Here is a 17,957-nt window from a genome sequence, read left to right as displayed (position 1 = left end):
TACTTTCCCTGAGTTTCAGTTTCAGCGCAACCTTCTTTCTTTCTTTCTTCTCTGTCGTGTTTGAGTGCACTTTGCGGCTGCCCTTTTAGAAATCATTATATTCACCCTATTATATACTTTTTGCTATTCATCTTCTTCAATTCCAAAATGGGAAGAGCACCCTGTTGTGACAAGAATGACCTCAAAAAGGGTCCATGGACTCCTGAGGAGGATCTCCTGCTCACCAACTACATTCAGACTTATGGACCAGGAAATTGGCGAACCCTCCCCAAGAATGCTGGTACCTAGCTATACCATTTTGATTATTCTAATTCTAATTTTTATTAAAAGTTTTTTTTGTGTTATCTAATTATTGAATATTAACATATATTGAACTATTTGTTGATTAATCATAGGTCTACAAAGATGTGGCAAGAGTTGTCGCCTTAGATGGACTAATTACCTTAGACCCGATATCAAGAGAGGGAAGTTCTCATTTGAAGAAGAAGAGGCCATCATTCAGCTTCACAGTGTCTTGGGAAACAAGTACGTCTTGGATTTTCCTTAATCTTCTCAATTTTATTTTTTTTAAGAATGTTGTTGTTCTTATGTGTTTAATTTATGTGTTCATATTTAGGTGGTCGGCTATAGCAGCTAAGTTACCGGGGAGAACCGACAACGAAATAAAGAACTATTGGAACACAAACATTAGGAAGAGGTTGCTTCGAATGGGAATTGACCCAGTTACACACGCTCCACGCCTTGATCTTCTTGACATGTCCTCGATTCTAAGGTCAGCAATAGGAACCGTTAACCCATCGTTTCTGAATCTGCAAGGCCTATTGGGTGCCCAAGCGTTGATGAACCCAGAATTTTTTAAGCTCGCTGCCACTGCCACACTTTTATCTTTGAAGAATCATGAGAACGCATCAAACTTAGTTTCACAAGTGCAACAACAATTCAATAATAATGCTGGGAATGGTCAAGTACAGAACCAAGTTGCTGCTCCAAATCAGTTTCAGACACCAACTCTAAGCAACAACAACGTGAACAATGGCTTATCATCAATTTCCCCAGAGAATTCATCAATTCCTTCTTATCTTGGGGAGAATAATTACCAGCTGAATGCTCAACAAATTAACCAAGTTGATTTGCTTCTGGACCCCGAATTGGAACATTACTTAAACAGTATAAACCAAAACATAGGCCATGAATCAGTTACACCTTTGTCAACTCCTACCTCATTGAATTCATCGTCCACGTATGTGAATAGTTGCGCGGAGGAAGAGAGGGACACCTATTGCAGCGATGTATTCAAGTTAGAAATTCCAGAGAGTCTTGACATTAGCGATTTCTTGTAAATATGTGTCTGTGTGAATATTGCGTTTAATTTGCACACTGCTGTTTAATTAGTTTGAATTTATATATTATATTATTCTTGTTATTTAAATATGTGGGGCATGCAGAATTTTGTACTCGGGTTGGTTTTTTTAAATCTTTGTTCATTTTTGCTTTGCAGCTGTCAATATTTCTAATATGATATATGACACCAAGTCTTTGTAATTTTTATCAGTGTCTTTCTTTTGAATGATTTCTGCAGTTACATTTTTGTGTGGTGGAGTTTCGTTGATTACACTCTCTAAACGTTAATTAGATAACAAAATATACCGTCTTAGGAACTACAAAATTCCTTGGGTCATGAAGGTAGTAATGAACTGAAAACAAAACATTTGATACAGCTTTAATCAAATAAAATTAATCAGGAAATTCAATTGTAATTAATTTAATGCGCTTAACAGGTTGATTACTTTTTCTTACAAGAGAATGAACTTAAAAAGTTAAGTAGTAGCGGGCTATTAACTGCTGAAAAAGAGTTTGGATAATTTACCAAACATCATGAACAGTATATGCCGCCATAGTATCAGAGAATGTGAAACTTGACTTTTTCTGGAATATATTAAGAATGTGTACTTGTCAAGATTGAACTTAATTTATATTTTAAATTAGATGAAGGATTAACATGATTTTATAATTATTTTAACATGGCTTCTTATCTAAAAGGAGGAAGAGAGAGGGGAAAGTTACTCGTTGAATTTGTAAGAAAATTTTGTACTACAAATCCAGTTCCAACGATAAAAATAAAGTACTGTCTTAGAATATTTAATTTGTACTATGAAATCATAATTCAATCGGAAATATATCCTTTAAGGTTATTTATTTGTAATACATAACTTATTTTATTTTTAATAAATAATAATGTTTGTTTAAGAAAATATAGGCTAGAAAAATGACTTGAGAATCCATTGAGAATTTTAAAGTTATTTTAATTATACTTTATTCATTTTATTCAAAAGAGTTAAATGCAAGTACAAAGATTAGAAATTTTCATTTTTCCTTTTAAAAGAGCTGAGTTATATAAAAGCTGAAAGCACTTGTTAGAAAATTTAAGGAAGAGGGCTAACAGTCTTTGAGCCATTACCAATTAACTAAAAGCTTGTATATATACGAGATATAAGGTGGGTTTTTTTATGGTTAAGGAAGAAGAGAAGATGGGAAATATAATATAATAAGTTCAATTTTTTCAATTAACAAAACTAATATTCTAAAAAATTATGATTTTTTGATAAAAACCATATATATATATATATATATATATATATATATATATATATATATATATATATAATTTTGATGTTTCGTTAACAGAAAAACAAGGCCGTTAACGTTGATGTTTTAACTTTTTGAAAAGAGTTTTTTTAGTTTTATTTTTAAATTTCAATAGGTTAGATCAATAATAAATATACCTTCACTTACTACTTATCTACTCTAAAGACAATTATTTAAAGAACTTCCCCAAAATAAATATCTATTTGGCCTCTTATAAATCAAAAAGGATATTGCTAATAAATGTCATAAAGGCACTTGTTGAAAATAAAAAATAAAAATAAGGATTATTAGATAAAAAAAACATAATATTGAACATAATAAACATTCAAACAAATATTCTTCTAAGTCACAACTATAAAACTATTTTCCGTGTTCCAAAACTTTAATATGTAAAAAAAAAAAAGCACATGTATTGGTAATGGGTTCGTGCAAAACCCTTTTGTGCCATTTATTGCATGGCTTCTTCGAAAAACATGGTAAATATAATTGGACAAACTAATTAAAGCATACATGAATTCCATCGTGTTCTAATCAATCTATTCTGGGGACCGCTATTGATCATCTTTCGGCTTATCGCATTGTATCCTCTCTTCCACAAAGTGTTTGAACTTTGAACTTTGAACTTTGAACAATGGAGCCGCTATAGCCACGTTTATCACCATTTACCATGCCAAAACACTGTGGAAATCGTATAATTTGAATGTCGATCTTTTTGACGTTATTCAGCGATCAAAAAAGTGTGTCTTTGTCCTTACGTGGTCTCTTCTGTGAAAGAGAACCACATAAAATTTGTTTCCTCATTAAGTGGGAAACGAACCTCTACGCCGCATAAAATTTGTTACGGCACATTTGTGTCCATAACTCCGTATTTACAACCCATATTACATTGTACTATACGGTATCTTTTATTTCTCATACAAATTGAGTTATTACTTTCATATTTTGATGAGACATAGAGGTGGATTTGTTCCTTACGCACAACAGAAACTTCATCGTTACAGAGTTGAAATTAAAAGCTTTACAATTACAAGTATTTAATTTTCTCTGAAATTGCGCTGTTGGAGACATTTCAAACACGGAAAGCATCTTCCACAAAAGCGGAGGCAAAAATCGTGTCATGCATGAAACTATTATTATCGCTTTGAAGCAAAATCGATCAGTTATCCCTTCCTTTGTGGATTAATTTTTCTAGAAAAGAAAGGACACGTCATACATGACACTATGAGGGAGTTAATCTGTACCTTGACTTATCCTTTTGTGTGTGCGTTCTCCCCAAGTCCTAAAGCAAACTTTTATTTTGACAATAAGAAAAAGAAGCAAAAATGGAACCACATATCCCTCAGTTGCAATGAGATAGTGACTTTAAAGTGCATGCAGATTGGTGAATTTCCAAGCGCATTTTTCTCAAGGAACAATGACTTTTCAGAAATGCTTTTATGCAATTAAAATAGGACACTTATCCCTTTTAATTTGGATCAACCTATTTTAAAATGTCTTTACATGGAAAGTTGAAAAATAAATAAGCAATAAAATAGTTATTTATAATGTTATACTTTGCCAATTATTTGATGTTTAAATAATAAAATTAGAGTAAATATCCTATGCATTATCCGTATGAAAAAGTTTTATACAAATATTTAATAATTTCAAGTCAATAATATATATGATAAACTCATTGATTTTTACTTTAAAAATCTTACTACTATAATTTCTTATTAATTAATAATGTAAATATTTTTGGCCTCAAAGAGTGTATAGAAACTAAATTAAATCCATAAAATTATTGGACTCTACAAGACCAGCTGGCAGCGTGGCATTTGAATACAGAACATAGTCTGCACCGTTTTTTGACATGTCTGATGTCTTGATGTAAAGTGCCTTTTTTTGACTTGAAACAAAATTGGGCCACTATGTTTTGCGGTACCTTATGATTCATGACGCACCCAATACGGTAGAATTGCATCACTTTATTTTGGATTTTGAATTGCAATTTGGAATAAAGCCCAAGCTTCGATCCAATTCTGTCGGTATCCGACCCGTTCAAAATAGTAGTCTTCTCTTTCCTTTATGAACATTTTTTTTACTCTCCATAAGAACTTGGAGTTTTAAACCTACCATAACCAAGGCATGCTAACATTTATCATTGTGGTAGATATAGCTAGCTAGTTAAGGCTTAAATTAGAGATGGTATTATAATTCAATATATGGTTTAGACTTGTTATGAAGAAGAGGAAGATATTTACTTTCCACTCAAAGTTGGCATTATTTTTTCAAAGTACACCAACTTAGGAACAACTATTATAAGAATTTCAATGTTGATATCAAGATGAAATTCATACAACTAATAACAATACAAAATCAACACACAACTGACATAGAATATGAAGTCAACATACAACACAAAGTCAACATGTGATATAACTTCAATGGTGAGGAATCCAACATAAATAGAAGACAGTGACGCAACTAATTTTACCGCCAAAAGCTTCTCAATGGTTATTCATAAATACTGTAATTATGTATTGATACTGACAACTCTTAACTAATAAATGAGAACCCACACTCTCTCTCTATGATTTCTCTCTTTCTGTCTCTTGGGATTCTATTTTCTCTGTTCTTGTGGTTAACAACATAACAAGACTTAATATGATTTAGAATCTTTTTATTTCTATTCTTTAATGAATAAATTAAATTTCATGTGTTTTTCCTTGTTGGTTTGAGAAAGTATTCATATATTGTTCTTCTGTCTTTCTTATCTTTCTGGTCCTTCTACCGCCCACGCAAAAGACTTGAGCTGTTTGAATTTTGAAAGCTCATGCGTTCACGCAATTAAGAGCACAAAAGTGCACCTTTGTCCTTACTCCTGAGCCATGATCACGCCTCTTCTCTTTGCTTTATAATCACAAATTCTACTACAACGAATTAGCTAGAGAACCATAAAAACTATATTCGAGAAGATTTTCTTCTGCAAGGTGTGAAAGAAAGCTTCACCACGTTAGCCACATCATCTTTCAAAAGCAGACAAGTTGTTGTTGACCCTTGCTTGTTTACATTTATGCAATTTTGTTTGGGCGTAATTGAATGGCAGCGTTTACTTCGAGTACAAATTGCTTTACTCTCTTTGTTTTTTCTCCATATTATACAAAAACTATTAATACTAGTTATGATTTTTATTAAAAGCTAATATATAATCCATTGCAATAATGTGAGTTGTTCTATTGGCACTTTCTTGATAAGATGTGTAACATGCAATGACAGATAAGGTTTTCATTTTTCAACAAAAACATTGAGTCATTGACTTCACTCTGTTCTCAGTAAGAAATTAGAAGCGCTGAGGAATTTTAAACAAGAAAAAAAAAACGCTTGAGGACAAGAATTGTGTTAATGGATCGTGAAATTATTAAATAAAAAAAAACATTTTTATACATGAAAAATTTTATATGGAAAGAAAACCAAACTCGTTATTATTATTGAAAGGAGCCTCATTGTTACTTGGATTAACATGTGTTGACGATAAGCACTTTTTTTTAATACAACTAAGTAAAATAAGAAAACATCATCGTCAGGCACTTCATTAATATTAATCAGCGTCCTTTTTTTTTAAAAAAGGCTAATAGACAATATTATTATATAACGTGCCTGATTTGAAAAAAAAAAAAACATAGTACAAAGGATATTTCCTCAATAAGAAAACGTTCTACACACATGGTGCCTTCAACAACAAATCATCTTTTTTAATTGGTTTGACAAGAATAATGTTTTACTATTATAGGATCAATAATTTGAATGAGAGGCTAACTTCACTTTAATGTTAATTAGTTTCAAGGAGATTATGAGTTTACTAGTCCATTTAAAGAGAAGTTATATTTATATAAAAAAATTTAATATAAAATATGCTTTTAAATAGACTAACAAATTAAGTTAAAATTTCAAATAAATTACGTCAAGGCTAAAAAATAAAGCCCATAATTAACCCAACTTCCTTACAATTCAAAATTGTCTACAAGCACTAAACAATTGTAAGGCTTGAGGGAAGTTCGAGCCACAACAACGAAAGTGGAAAAGGAAAAGTGGGCCATGAGCCAATGAAGTTGATGAATTAATTATTTCCATGGAAATATTAAAGTTAATATAAAGGATAAATGATGGTGTTGATCTTTTATCTTATTTTTTTAAGTTTTATATTTTATCTTTTAAAAAATTAATTTTGATCTTTTATTTTATTTAAGAAATTTAATATGATCCTTTACTTTTTAAAAGATTCACTTTGATACTTCATCTTATTTTTAAAATGATCCTTCAATTATTGAAATATATTCATAATGAAATTTCATCCAAGTGTTATTCAAATAACAAAAAATAAATATATTAAAATAATTGAAATATCATTTTAAATAAGATAAGGTATCAAAGTAAATTTTTTGAAAAAATAAAAAATTATCTTGAATCTTTTAAAAAAAGATAAAGGAATAAAATAATTTTTTTTTAAAAAGATAAAATATTATTTTGAGTAACATAAATAAGATAAAGATCAAAATAACCATTTAACCGGATATAAACCCTTCACTTTCAAGTTAATCCAAATAAAAAATAGAAATTAAATTTGAAATTAATTTAACTTACACATGAAAGGCAATATGACCTTTTAAACACATCAGCATGTCACGTGGATGCCAAATAAAAAAAAAATGTGATTGTCATGTAATGTCAATTAACTCTTGAATTTAAATAACCAATGAAATACAATTCATAATTTTTTTCGCGATTCCTTTGGTGCCCGTTCAGATTAGGGGTATTGAAACCCCTCCCTCTGACGTGGACCAATCATTATGTGTCAATTGTGCAATCATTCAGGTCATAACCAGCAGTTTTGACTGGGGTTTAGTGTATTTATTCAAGGGATTTGCGATCACTTTATAATTTTGCAATATACTATTTTATTATATTTATATCTATTTTTTCTTTTGTAATGACTTGGTTGTTTCTATGGTTGACAAAAAAATTAGTAATTTATGCTTGGTGCTTAAGATTTTGGTAAATTGGTTTGAATACAAAAAAAACAAATCTAAATGTAAAAAGGAGTGATGGCAGCGGCAACTGCCTCGCGTAGGAACTCATGCGATAGTGGCGGATGCATCAAAAAAGAAAATCAAAAGAAATATTGAAATCGCGATTTGAAAATTGAAGGCCCAACGTCGTACGAGGTCGGCGTTTCCAACGTGGACAATGAGGAAGAGCGTAATGTCGGAGACGAATTTCGGAGGGAGTGTTCTGTGTTTGTGCTTTTGTTGTTTCTATTGGTAGTGATTAAAGGGGGAAAAGGGAATAGTCACTTTCCCTCCTCGTGCCTTCCTCACCGGTCACGTTGTTGTATTGGCACCGAGGTGACTGTTTGGATTATTGTGAGGTAAAAGAGAAAAAAATCCATAAATTTAAAATGTTTTTTTATTAAAGTATAATGTTATTTTTACTTATAATTTTTATAATTCATTAGTATAAATCTCTCTAATTTTTACTTATCTCAATTAACAGTGGCTTGACCCGACGGAACCATAGCTTGAATCTGTGTATAGGCAATCATATTATTTTTGTTCAGCAATTGTGCTTTAACAACTGTGAGGGGAACCAAGATGGGTTGTGTTTTGGAGCAATGAAGGAAGGAGGATGTGGTGCTTGATTTTGAACAAGGTGGAGAGCCAAAGTAGTGATGAAGAAGGAAGAATAGAGAAACCATGGTCAATTAGGGATTTTAGAATGAAATAAGAAATTAAAGATAGATTCAAAATGTATTGTTAAAATATAATAAAATAATGTTTTTTAAATTATAAAGTGACCCCATAATCTTTTAAAAATACAAAAAAACTCTGAGTCAAAGTTACTGATTATACCATGGCATGATCATGCATGGTGCATTACAATTGGTCCACGTTAGAGGGGGTTTCAATACCCCCTAATCAAAACATGCACCAAAGGAACCGCCTAATTTATTTTAATAAATATTAGTTTTGGAACTAACTTAATAATATATTTGATTTTTAGGGGATTAAAATGTTCAATTATTCTCTTGATTAATTTTGGCAAAGAAATTAATGCTAGTAAAATGGGTCGAACCCAACTCATCAGGCATAGTAGGGCCAAAATAATGTGACATCAAATAAACTGTGTCAATATAGCCCTGATCGATGGGTTAAACGCCAAGTCGAGTAAAAAAAAATTATAGACTTGAATTCAATTAGGTTTATTTTGACTCGTAATTATTTTAATTATTAATTTTAATATATATATATAAATTTAGACAACTAAAACAAGCCAATTTGACCTGTTCCACGGGCCACAGAAATACATCTCATAAAATATTTTAGTCAGAGTTAGTCCAATTCATTTTTCAGACTTGAAGAATCGAGTTAGGGCGAATATTCCATTTTATCAACCATAATATAATTTTATATAACTTTAATCCTTAATATGAACAATGTTAAAAATATACTAGTACAAAATTAAGTTTTAATTGCTGTCAAAAAATAAAAATAAGTTTTAGGCTTTCAAAATGCGTAAACCATTTTAAAAGGCACAGGAACCACTCTATTTTATCCTTACAATAAGAATTTTACGAAACCTTGATATTCCAGTACATTTTTTTTTGTCACCTCAATTATTTTATCTCAGAATTATCTTTCATTTCTTTTCTTTTATATAAAAAAATTATAGTCCAAACAACGTTAATCCTTTCTTATCCAGTGCCTTCTTTTTCCTCGCGCAAACCCTTTCTTTCCACTTCCCAGAACAACGTTGCCACTTTCTCCGACACCAAAACAAACCACCACACTCGACTTCCAATCACCAACCAGTGCCCACAGTTCAACTTAAAAGCCAAAATGCAAGCATTCACTTCCTTTATAGCGTACCTCGTTTTCCTCGCGTCCATATCACACACTGTTCCACAAACTCTGGACTCCAACACCGTCCCCGCATACCCGACCCAAACCCAGTCCCAAATCTGCCGCCTCGACCTCTCCAACGAGCTCTTCGGCGGTGTCAACGCCGCCTGCGGTGGCGGCCCCACCCTTGACCGCAGCCGCTGCTGCCCCGTCCTCGCCGCCTGGCTCTTCGCCGCCCACGCCCGCACCGCCCTCGAAGTCTCCGCTGCATCGTCGCCTCCCCCCTCCGGCGACCTCCCCATGATGCCCGCCGACGACTCCCAAAAATGCGTCAACTCTCTCCAAGACTCGCTCCGCAACCGCAGCATCCGAATCCCACAGCCCAACGCCACCTGTGACGCCATTCTCTGCTTCTGTGGCATCAGGCTCCACCACATAACCTCCCTGACCTGCCCCAACGCTTTCAACGTCACCACCGCGCTTCGCAACGCGTCCTCCGGCGGCACCCACAACGCCACCCCCACCGCCATCGTTCGCAACTTGGAAAAGAATTGCCGCAACGCTTCCTACGCTGGCTGCACCCAATGCCTCATCGCCCTACAAAAGGTTACACGTTTCTCATCTCCTCCCTTTATAAACATTAAAACCACACCACCTTTCGACGATGTGGGCCTTATCTTCATAACGCAGCGTTGAATAGTTTCTTTACTTGAATTCCAATGTCGTCCTAATTAATTTGGGGTTGACCTGCGAAAATGACACTGCCATGTGCTTCTCCAATGTACGGCCATAGCATTAAGTGTAGCCAATGTTTCTTTTTTTCATAAGTTTGGTTCTTTTTTATGCAGATAAAAGGGAATAACAAGAAGGAGAGTGAGAGTGAGAGGGCGAAGAAGATGTTTAACCGGGACTGCCAACTGATGGCGCTGACGTGGCTTCTAGGGCGGAACAAAACGGCGTACATACCCACTGTTTCGGCGGTGTTGCGGGCTGTGATGTACAGTGCGCATCCACACGAATCGACGTGTAGTCCGGACCAGGAGAACATGCCCTTGGCCGTTGATTCGCTGCGATATGAAACGAGCAAGGGTTCATCGTCGCCGTTGAGGTTGTTTTGGATTGTGCTCGTGATCGTTCTCATTTTATTCTGCATGTGATTGAAGGGTCCACTTGTTGATTGCGATTTGCGAGGGACGTTTCTTTGATGCGTGCATGCCCGGTTTGTTTCTAATGTGTATTCGGGGGTGTCACGTGAAGCTATTAGACAAAAACATGCAACCTAGTCTCTGTCTTTTCTCACTGTAAATTTTGGACTCTATTGATTCACCTATTAATTTTTTTGTACATCTTTGTTCTTTTGTAAGTCTCTTTTTCCGCTTTTTATTTTATTTTTTATTGCATTATTCATTATATTTTTTATATATTTAAGTTAGAAATAAAAAGTAGTATGATGTGTTTAAAAAGAAAGTGACTTATTAAAATAATATGAAGATAAAATAAAGGGAATATAAGATTATAATTATTTATGCCAATGTGACCAGGACTGTAATGCGATTTTTCAATTGTCCTTTTTGCGCTCTTATAGTTTTGTTGTGCTCGTTATTCTTTTTTTTTTTAAGTATAATCTTTTTTTCTTACATTTGTTTTAGAATAATAAAAAGTAGGATGGTACGATTGAAAAGAAAGTGAGATAATAAAAGAATATCAAGAAGAAAAAAAAGGAATGTATGATGAAGACATATAACTGTGTAAGATTGTGAAGCTTTCTTCTCAGTTATGTTTTTTCATCCACAATGTTATTCAATCCAATTACATATTAATCTTTCTCCTATTTATTTGCATATAATCTTATTCTTTTCTTTCATTCACTTATCACATTTAATAACAGAGCTCAATATAGATTTTAGAATTTTTTGGAATTTTAACCGTATGCAACTACGCATGGTTGGCATTGGGCCGTAATGACTAACTTGATCTAAGTGCCCCCCCCCCCCCCCCTCGAATATTTTGTCTTCAATGTAGTGTTTGGATACAAGGTTTGATTAAATACTGAGTAAGTTCTTATTAAATGAGAATTTATTTATTTATGAACATGTGAATAAATTGACAAAAGGTTGTTTAAATTTAATTATTGGTAACAAACATCACTTCCTTAAATTTAAATGGATTCTTTCAAATCACGTATAATATTTTCATTAAATCCATTCATTTGCACATGGTAAAAATGGTTGTTGTAAGACCTAACACTAACAGACAGAAGGTTAAAACTTATCCATTGAATTCAATTTAATTTTTACCAGACTGATTATTGATTTGAAGGTTGTAGCATTGCACACTAATTTGTACAAAACACGACCTGAATTGGATGATGTATTTTTACAACAATGTTGTATGTAACTGTATCTTTACAATGTCTTAATCTATAGAACAACTTGATCTTCCACTACAATAGAGTTGTAAAATGTTAGTTACAGATTAGTTTTATTAGTTGTTCTCATTGACTATTTAAGTTTCAGTGTACTTATAGAATTATCTCTTATTTCAATACATTTCTATTTTCAATTATGTAAATTTTCTACAATTTTCTCTTCTCTCAGGTTCAACCATTACTCACATGGTATTTACCAAGGATCATATTTTGCTACATCTTTCTTTCCATGTTCTTCCATTTTCTTTGTTCTATTACAAATATTATCATCTTGTATATGATCTTTCTCCCTTCGTCTCATCAAAGAAATTGAAATCATAGATAGCGTTTCAAGTTTTGTTTTTCTTCTTCCTCTATCAGATACATCATTTCTTTGTTTTTTCAAGTTTTTTGTTCTGATCTTTCAAGAATCCTCAGACCTTCGCCGTATGTGCAGAGATCTTCAGTTTCAATCTCATTTTTTTTCCACTTTTCGCCCTATCTCTATCCCCCTCTCACTCCAAATTCATCTCTGCTTCTTCTTGTTTCTTCAAATTCAGGAAAGACTTACCTTTTTTTTTTAGTTCTGTCAACACTTCAGCAAATTTATTCTGCTTTTAGTCAGGTTGCGACTCTTATTCTTTGCCACGGATGTCAACTTCACTAATAATGTAATGTAATTGTTATCATAATTACATAAAATCAAAGTGTTTTGTTGTGAAAATGAATCAAATTTAAGTGTCACATTCAATAACTAAACATTGGTTTTAACTTTTAAATCACAAGACCACATATTGGCAGCTAAAAATAAACCATCAGCGTTATAAAAAGGCCTAGCAATTAGCAAGGATTCTAAAGGTTCAATATTTGGCAGCACTAAGCTATGTATTGCATTAAATGAAGAAAATAAAAGGGAGAGAAAGCCCACGGGAGAGGTGATGGTGAAAAGTTACACGGTAAAAAGTGACCCGTTCAGGTTCCTTTCCATCTTAGCTTCAGTTCACAAAATATCAATTTGATTACAAAATATATTTATGCATTAATACAAAACAGAATGTTTGAATTTCATGTTTAAATATACATGACAACAGAGGGACGGCTTTAAGGAGTCTAAGCCCACCATGGAGCATCACCTGTTCTGAAATCTGTTTCAACCCAAGGAACAAACACCACCTTCCCATCATCTATATCACAATGTGCTAATGCCAGAGACTGTCCAACAAGAACAACAGAAGTATACATCACTGTTCTAGTAATAGACAAGTGTAGCAGAGATTGAAAATTGAAAAATAAAATTGAGGTTGTAAAGAAACTAATCATAACGAATTCTGGATACTTCTAAAACTCTAAATACCACAATTTCTCAAAAGACATGGTTTTCCAATTGAATAATTATAAATCCCCCTAGGCTCCTACTAATCATTCCAAGGTAAAACATTACTCAGATCCACTAAAGTATATAGTACTGTCACATCAGTCCACAAAAGTACGAAAATTCAAAAGAAACCCCTACGAATGCAATCTGTAAATCACTTGAGTCCAAAATTCAAAAAGTCGTATGACTTAGGCCATAATATTGACATAAGTTTAGGGACTAAAGTAACAATAAGTAGTTAAGTTTAGGAACATATTTGACATCTAGCAATTTAATTTGAATTTTCTTAGTTTCAGAGACTAATGTCATAACTCTTATACTTTTAGGAATCAAAAACAGTTTTTTACCCAATCATTCTACTTTCTTGCATGATAAGTATTCAATGCATTTTATATTTTCAAGACATTAAACGCTTTACTTTTTCATTTAATTTTTTCTTTTATAAGGTAATAGGACTCTTTCCAATTTACTTACCAAGGGAGCAGGTCCTCTCACAACTCTTCCTTGGTCATTGTACTGAGATCCATGGCAAGGGCAGATGAACTTGTTCTCTGCTTGATTCCATGGCACGACACATCCAAGGTGAGTGCACACGGCATTAATTGCATATGTTGCAAGGGTTCTGTCTTTCTCCACAACAAGATAGGTAGGATCTCCCTGTAAATAAAGGGGGGTGGATTCAAATTGTAGAATTATGAAAATAGTTATTATGGTTGGAAGGTGAGAAGGAAATCATTTCCACTTCTACAAAGCCAAACCTTTGGTTTTTGTAACTAGAACTACAGTTTAAATTTCTCTAACACTGCCACTGTATAAAATGGGCAGAGTGTAGCAAGATAAATTTGTTGAGGAAAGAGAAGAGGTCTAATAATTGAAGAAAAGAAGCAATGAGAAATGATGCCAAAGCAGTCTAGGGAAGCTATTGCTTTCAATATTACATGTAAAGCATCTGCAACTTGTTGAAGATCTATGAGTACACTAACTAAACAGCGGTACACTTACCTTCAATCCTTGTGCAAGGGTTCGGTCACCAGGTCCATGTGCCTTGAGCCAATTCTCTGCAATTACATCATTTCCAACAGCATCCTTGGCAACAGTACCACCAGCTGAAGAACCTGAACTGTAATTTTTTCCCCAGTCAGGTTAATGATTTGTATAGATGAAGAAACTGGGATTGAATAATAAAAAGCAACACATTGGAAGGTTAAGAGTTAATTATCAAACTTTTGGGTGCTAAATGCAACAAGTAATGAGCAATATGATAGATTTTCTTCCCTTTCAATGCAATTTATATGTTCCTCTTCGAATCAACTGATAGTTTAAGTTCAGAAGATAGCTTTTAAACTAATGTGACTAGAATGCAAAACTAAAGAATTGAGGCAAAATTCAAAACATTAAGAAATAATCAATTCAGTACTCCTCCCCCAATGTCAGGAATGTGCAAATTTTTAACTTTCATCGCTTCTTTCCCTCCCACTACAAAAATCATTACAATGATAATAATAATACCAAAAGTAATATGTATGAATTAGCTTCAAGTAATAGTACAACTATTGAAAAAGAGGCTGCACATCTAGCAAAGCAGAAGGTAATTATTCAACGTTCAAGAGAAAAGCTTCTCATGGAAGCACCATCAAATTAAGGCATCCCCTAAAGCTGATCCTATTAGTACATGAGCACTATCAACACCTGTTATTTTATGTTTTGGGGAATTCATGCTACTGGAGTAATTACTTCTCCAAAGTTACACACGACACAACATTAGCCCTTCTTAAATTTTAGTTAGTTCATTAGTTCCTTAGTGATTTAAAATGCTGCCATGTTAGTTTTTTAAAAATTCTGTCACCACATTTGTCACTTATAGATCTCAAATGTCACCACATTCATCCTTAAGGAAGTGATGACACAAAATAAGGAGTTTAATTTCTATATACTATCAACTGATCAAAAATCATTGTCGGTATTACAGTTGAAGTAGTTATTGTAAAAATCAATAAAGTTATCATACATGGTGGTTTGTGATTAAATTACAGTATACTATATTGCATAAATTATTTACTCCATAATAAAATCGAAGAGCAAGTTTAGTGACAAATTAAACCTATAACGAAGTAATCTGATGATAAAATCGTTCAAGGACAAAGGCAATGACATTTTGCATCTCTTAAGGACTAATTTGACGACCAAAATTTGTGAAGATGTAAGAACTAATTAATGTGATGATAAGTATAATTGTGTAGGAAAACAAAAACCTACCCTGGAGGGACAAAAAAGTAGGTGTAGGGAATAAGCATTCCAGCAGAGGGGAGTGAAATGGCACCAAGAAGAAGCAGATTCATGAGCTGTCTTTTGCCCATGTCAGGGACTCTATCAGCAGGAATGCTGGTGGCTTGGCATGCAATTCTCATTCCCTTGCTCTTCCCCATCATCTGCCTCTTCACTGGCTTCACAAGAAGTGCCTGTGAGGGACTGAAAATCCCACTCTTTCCTGAGCATAGCTGAAATCACAAAACATAATAGTCCCTTTTGTTAACTCGAAAAGCACCAAACCTATGCTACACATTATAGAGAAAAAAGAATAAAAAGAATCTTTTTTTTTAGTACCTGAGAAGGGGTTGTAGGGGATAGAGTGGTGGATGCCATGGTTACAGAAACACTTGTTGGAGATGAAGATTGAGAAGATAGAGAGATGTGAAGTGAAGATTTCAGGTTAAAAATCTTAAAGGACCACCACAACTGTCAACACAACAGTTGCTGGATAAGGCGCTAAGGCCACGTAGGTGCCACATAGCCACATGTTCTTCAGCCAATCAACAACAACCAAATAAACCACCTTGTTATCTTGTTTTTTGGGTCCTCATGGTCCAACACAGCAACTTGATTTGCTTTTTTTGTCATGGAATTTTAGCTTGTTAAGGATTAAGGCTTTTTTCCTTTGGGACATTTGGTGCACACAGCAACATTGGTGGTGCACCCAACAATTAGGTGAATGGGTAAAACTATCCTTGTGTCAAAGTTTGAAAATGAAACTAATTAAAAAAAAAAAATCCTTCTTCTGGAAGAAGATTCTTCCGAATGAACAATTTGTTCTACCAGAAGAACCTTCTTCCGGAAAAGTTATCGGAAGAACTTCTTCTGGTAGCTTTGTTCTTCCGGAAGAAGGTTTTTCTGGAAGAACAAATTGTTCATCCGGAAGAAGTTCTTTCGGTAGTTTCTCCGGAAGAAGGTTCTTCCGGAAGAACAAAGCTATCGAAAGAAGTTCTTACCAGAAAAATCTTCTTCCAAAAGAAGGAATTATTTTTTATAATTAATTTTATTTTCAAACTTTGGCACAAGGGTAGTTCTTTTGTGTTATTTTTTAAACAAAATAAGAACATGTTTTTATTGTATAGTCACATACTCAAGCATAATAAAAACTAGTTTCCATCGAATCAACAAGAAGTGAAAGAAAAAAAAGAAACAAAAAGGAACAATGAGGGTGGGATAAGAATAGAAGAGGGAGAGGAAAGAGAGTGTCTTGTGAAAAAAAAAAAAGAGTGGCGGAAGAGAAAAGGTTGAAAGAGAAGGAGAGAGGTGAAGAAAAGGGTAGAATATGATATTCAAGGAAAACAACAAACAAGGGAGTGAGAAGAGGAAAAAGGCCAACTAAGAATAACAAAGCCCCGTGAGCTTACCAGGCGGGCCCAAAATATTTTTAGGCCTTAGTCCCGTTTGCACTTTGCAAGGAACTTAATACGTGTCAGAAAATGGGCTCGTTTGATGTCTAAATGCACTTTAAATATCAGAATGTTCAATGAATTGATTTTAAGACGTGTTTAACGGTTAACTTTGACGTTATCCTCCGGCTAAATATGTATCTTTTAATCTATTATGTTTTAGTATTGTTTTATATTGATATATTATTTTTAAAAATTTATTTTGATATTTCATGTTTTTGAAAATTTTATTTTGATTTTTTATGTTTTTAAAAATTTTATTTTACTAGTTTTAAAAATTTTATTTTGAACATTTCTTTTAATTTTCATTAACAAACATTAGTGTATAGGTAATATTAAATTTGAAATAAATTAATTTAAAATAGTGACGTCTAAAAATCACCATTAACTTTCTAAAATACATTCAACCACCTATTTTTTTAATTTCTATTATCTTCTTATGTAAATTCCATACTCACTATAACTTAAACAATACAATCATTGTCCACTTAGATCTACAACCTCCTCAAGCACTACAACAATCATCATCAACAAGCAAATCATTTGTAACATGCATCCATCAAATAACATCGTCACATCATCTTATAGTCACACTGCGATTCAACACCAACCTAAATAAAAAAAACATTGAATCTTAACAATTATGAGAAGTTTGAGATGTCACAACGATAATTTTAGATTTTACATCACTTTTTTTTCATTATTTTAAATTAATTATTTAAAAATTAAAAGAACACATGTAACATTTGCTATCAAAAATAAAATATAAAATAAAATAAAATTTTTGAAAATATAAATGATTAAAATAAAAATTTAAAAACATAAATGATTAAAATAAATTTTTTTAAATTTAATGTACCAAAATAAAATCTTTAAAAACATAAAATATTAAAATAAAACTTTTAAAACTTAATATATCAAAATAAAAAAAATAT

At 32.9% G+C, this 17,957-nt stretch overlaps 3 protein-coding genes across 3 annotated transcripts; 2 read left to right on the top strand and 1 right to left on the bottom strand.

The window, feature by feature from the left end:
* On the top strand, positions 1-1,582 carry LOC114379649 (transcription factor MYB41-like). Its single transcript, XM_028338335.1, has 3 exons — positions 1-280; positions 396-525; positions 617-1,582. Exons 1-3 carry the CDS (start codon positions 148-150, stop codon positions 1,338-1,340), a joined length of 987 nt encoding a protein of 328 aa, XP_028194136.1. The 5' UTR covers positions 1-147; the 3' UTR covers positions 1,341-1,582.
* Positions 1,583-9,257: 7,675 nt separating this feature from the next.
* LOC114379624 (uncharacterized GPI-anchored protein At4g28100-like) lies at positions 9,258-10,882 on the top strand. Its single transcript, XM_028338310.1, has 2 exons — positions 9,258-10,130; positions 10,373-10,882. The coding sequence occupies exons 1-2, from the start codon at positions 9,522-9,524 to the stop codon at positions 10,679-10,681; spliced, it is 918 nt and encodes a 305-aa protein (XP_028194111.1). The 5' UTR covers positions 9,258-9,521; the 3' UTR covers positions 10,682-10,882.
* Positions 10,883-12,867: 1,985 nt separating this feature from the next.
* On the bottom strand, positions 12,868-16,073 carry LOC114379626 (cytochrome b6-f complex iron-sulfur subunit, chloroplastic-like). The gene is made up of 5 exons (XM_028338311.1): positions 15,911-16,073; positions 15,563-15,804; positions 14,309-14,426; positions 13,781-13,963; positions 12,868-13,143 (listed from the first exon to the last, which is right to left on the bottom strand). The coding sequence occupies exons 1-5, from the start codon at positions 15,947-15,949 to the stop codon at positions 13,042-13,044; spliced, it is 684 nt and encodes a 227-aa protein (XP_028194112.1). The 5' UTR covers positions 15,950-16,073; the 3' UTR covers positions 12,868-13,041.
* Between the last annotated feature and the right edge of the window lie 1,884 nt (positions 16,074-17,957).

The sequence above is a fragment of the Glycine soja genome, chromosome 12, assembly GCF_004193775.1.
Source record: "Glycine soja cultivar W05 chromosome 12, ASM419377v2, whole genome shotgun sequence".
In the NCBI taxonomy this organism is placed as follows: domain Eukaryota; kingdom Viridiplantae; phylum Streptophyta; class Magnoliopsida; order Fabales; family Fabaceae; genus Glycine; species Glycine soja.
The sequence above is the reverse complement of the archived record's forward strand: the minus strand, read 5'-3'. Positions and strand labels throughout refer to the sequence as shown.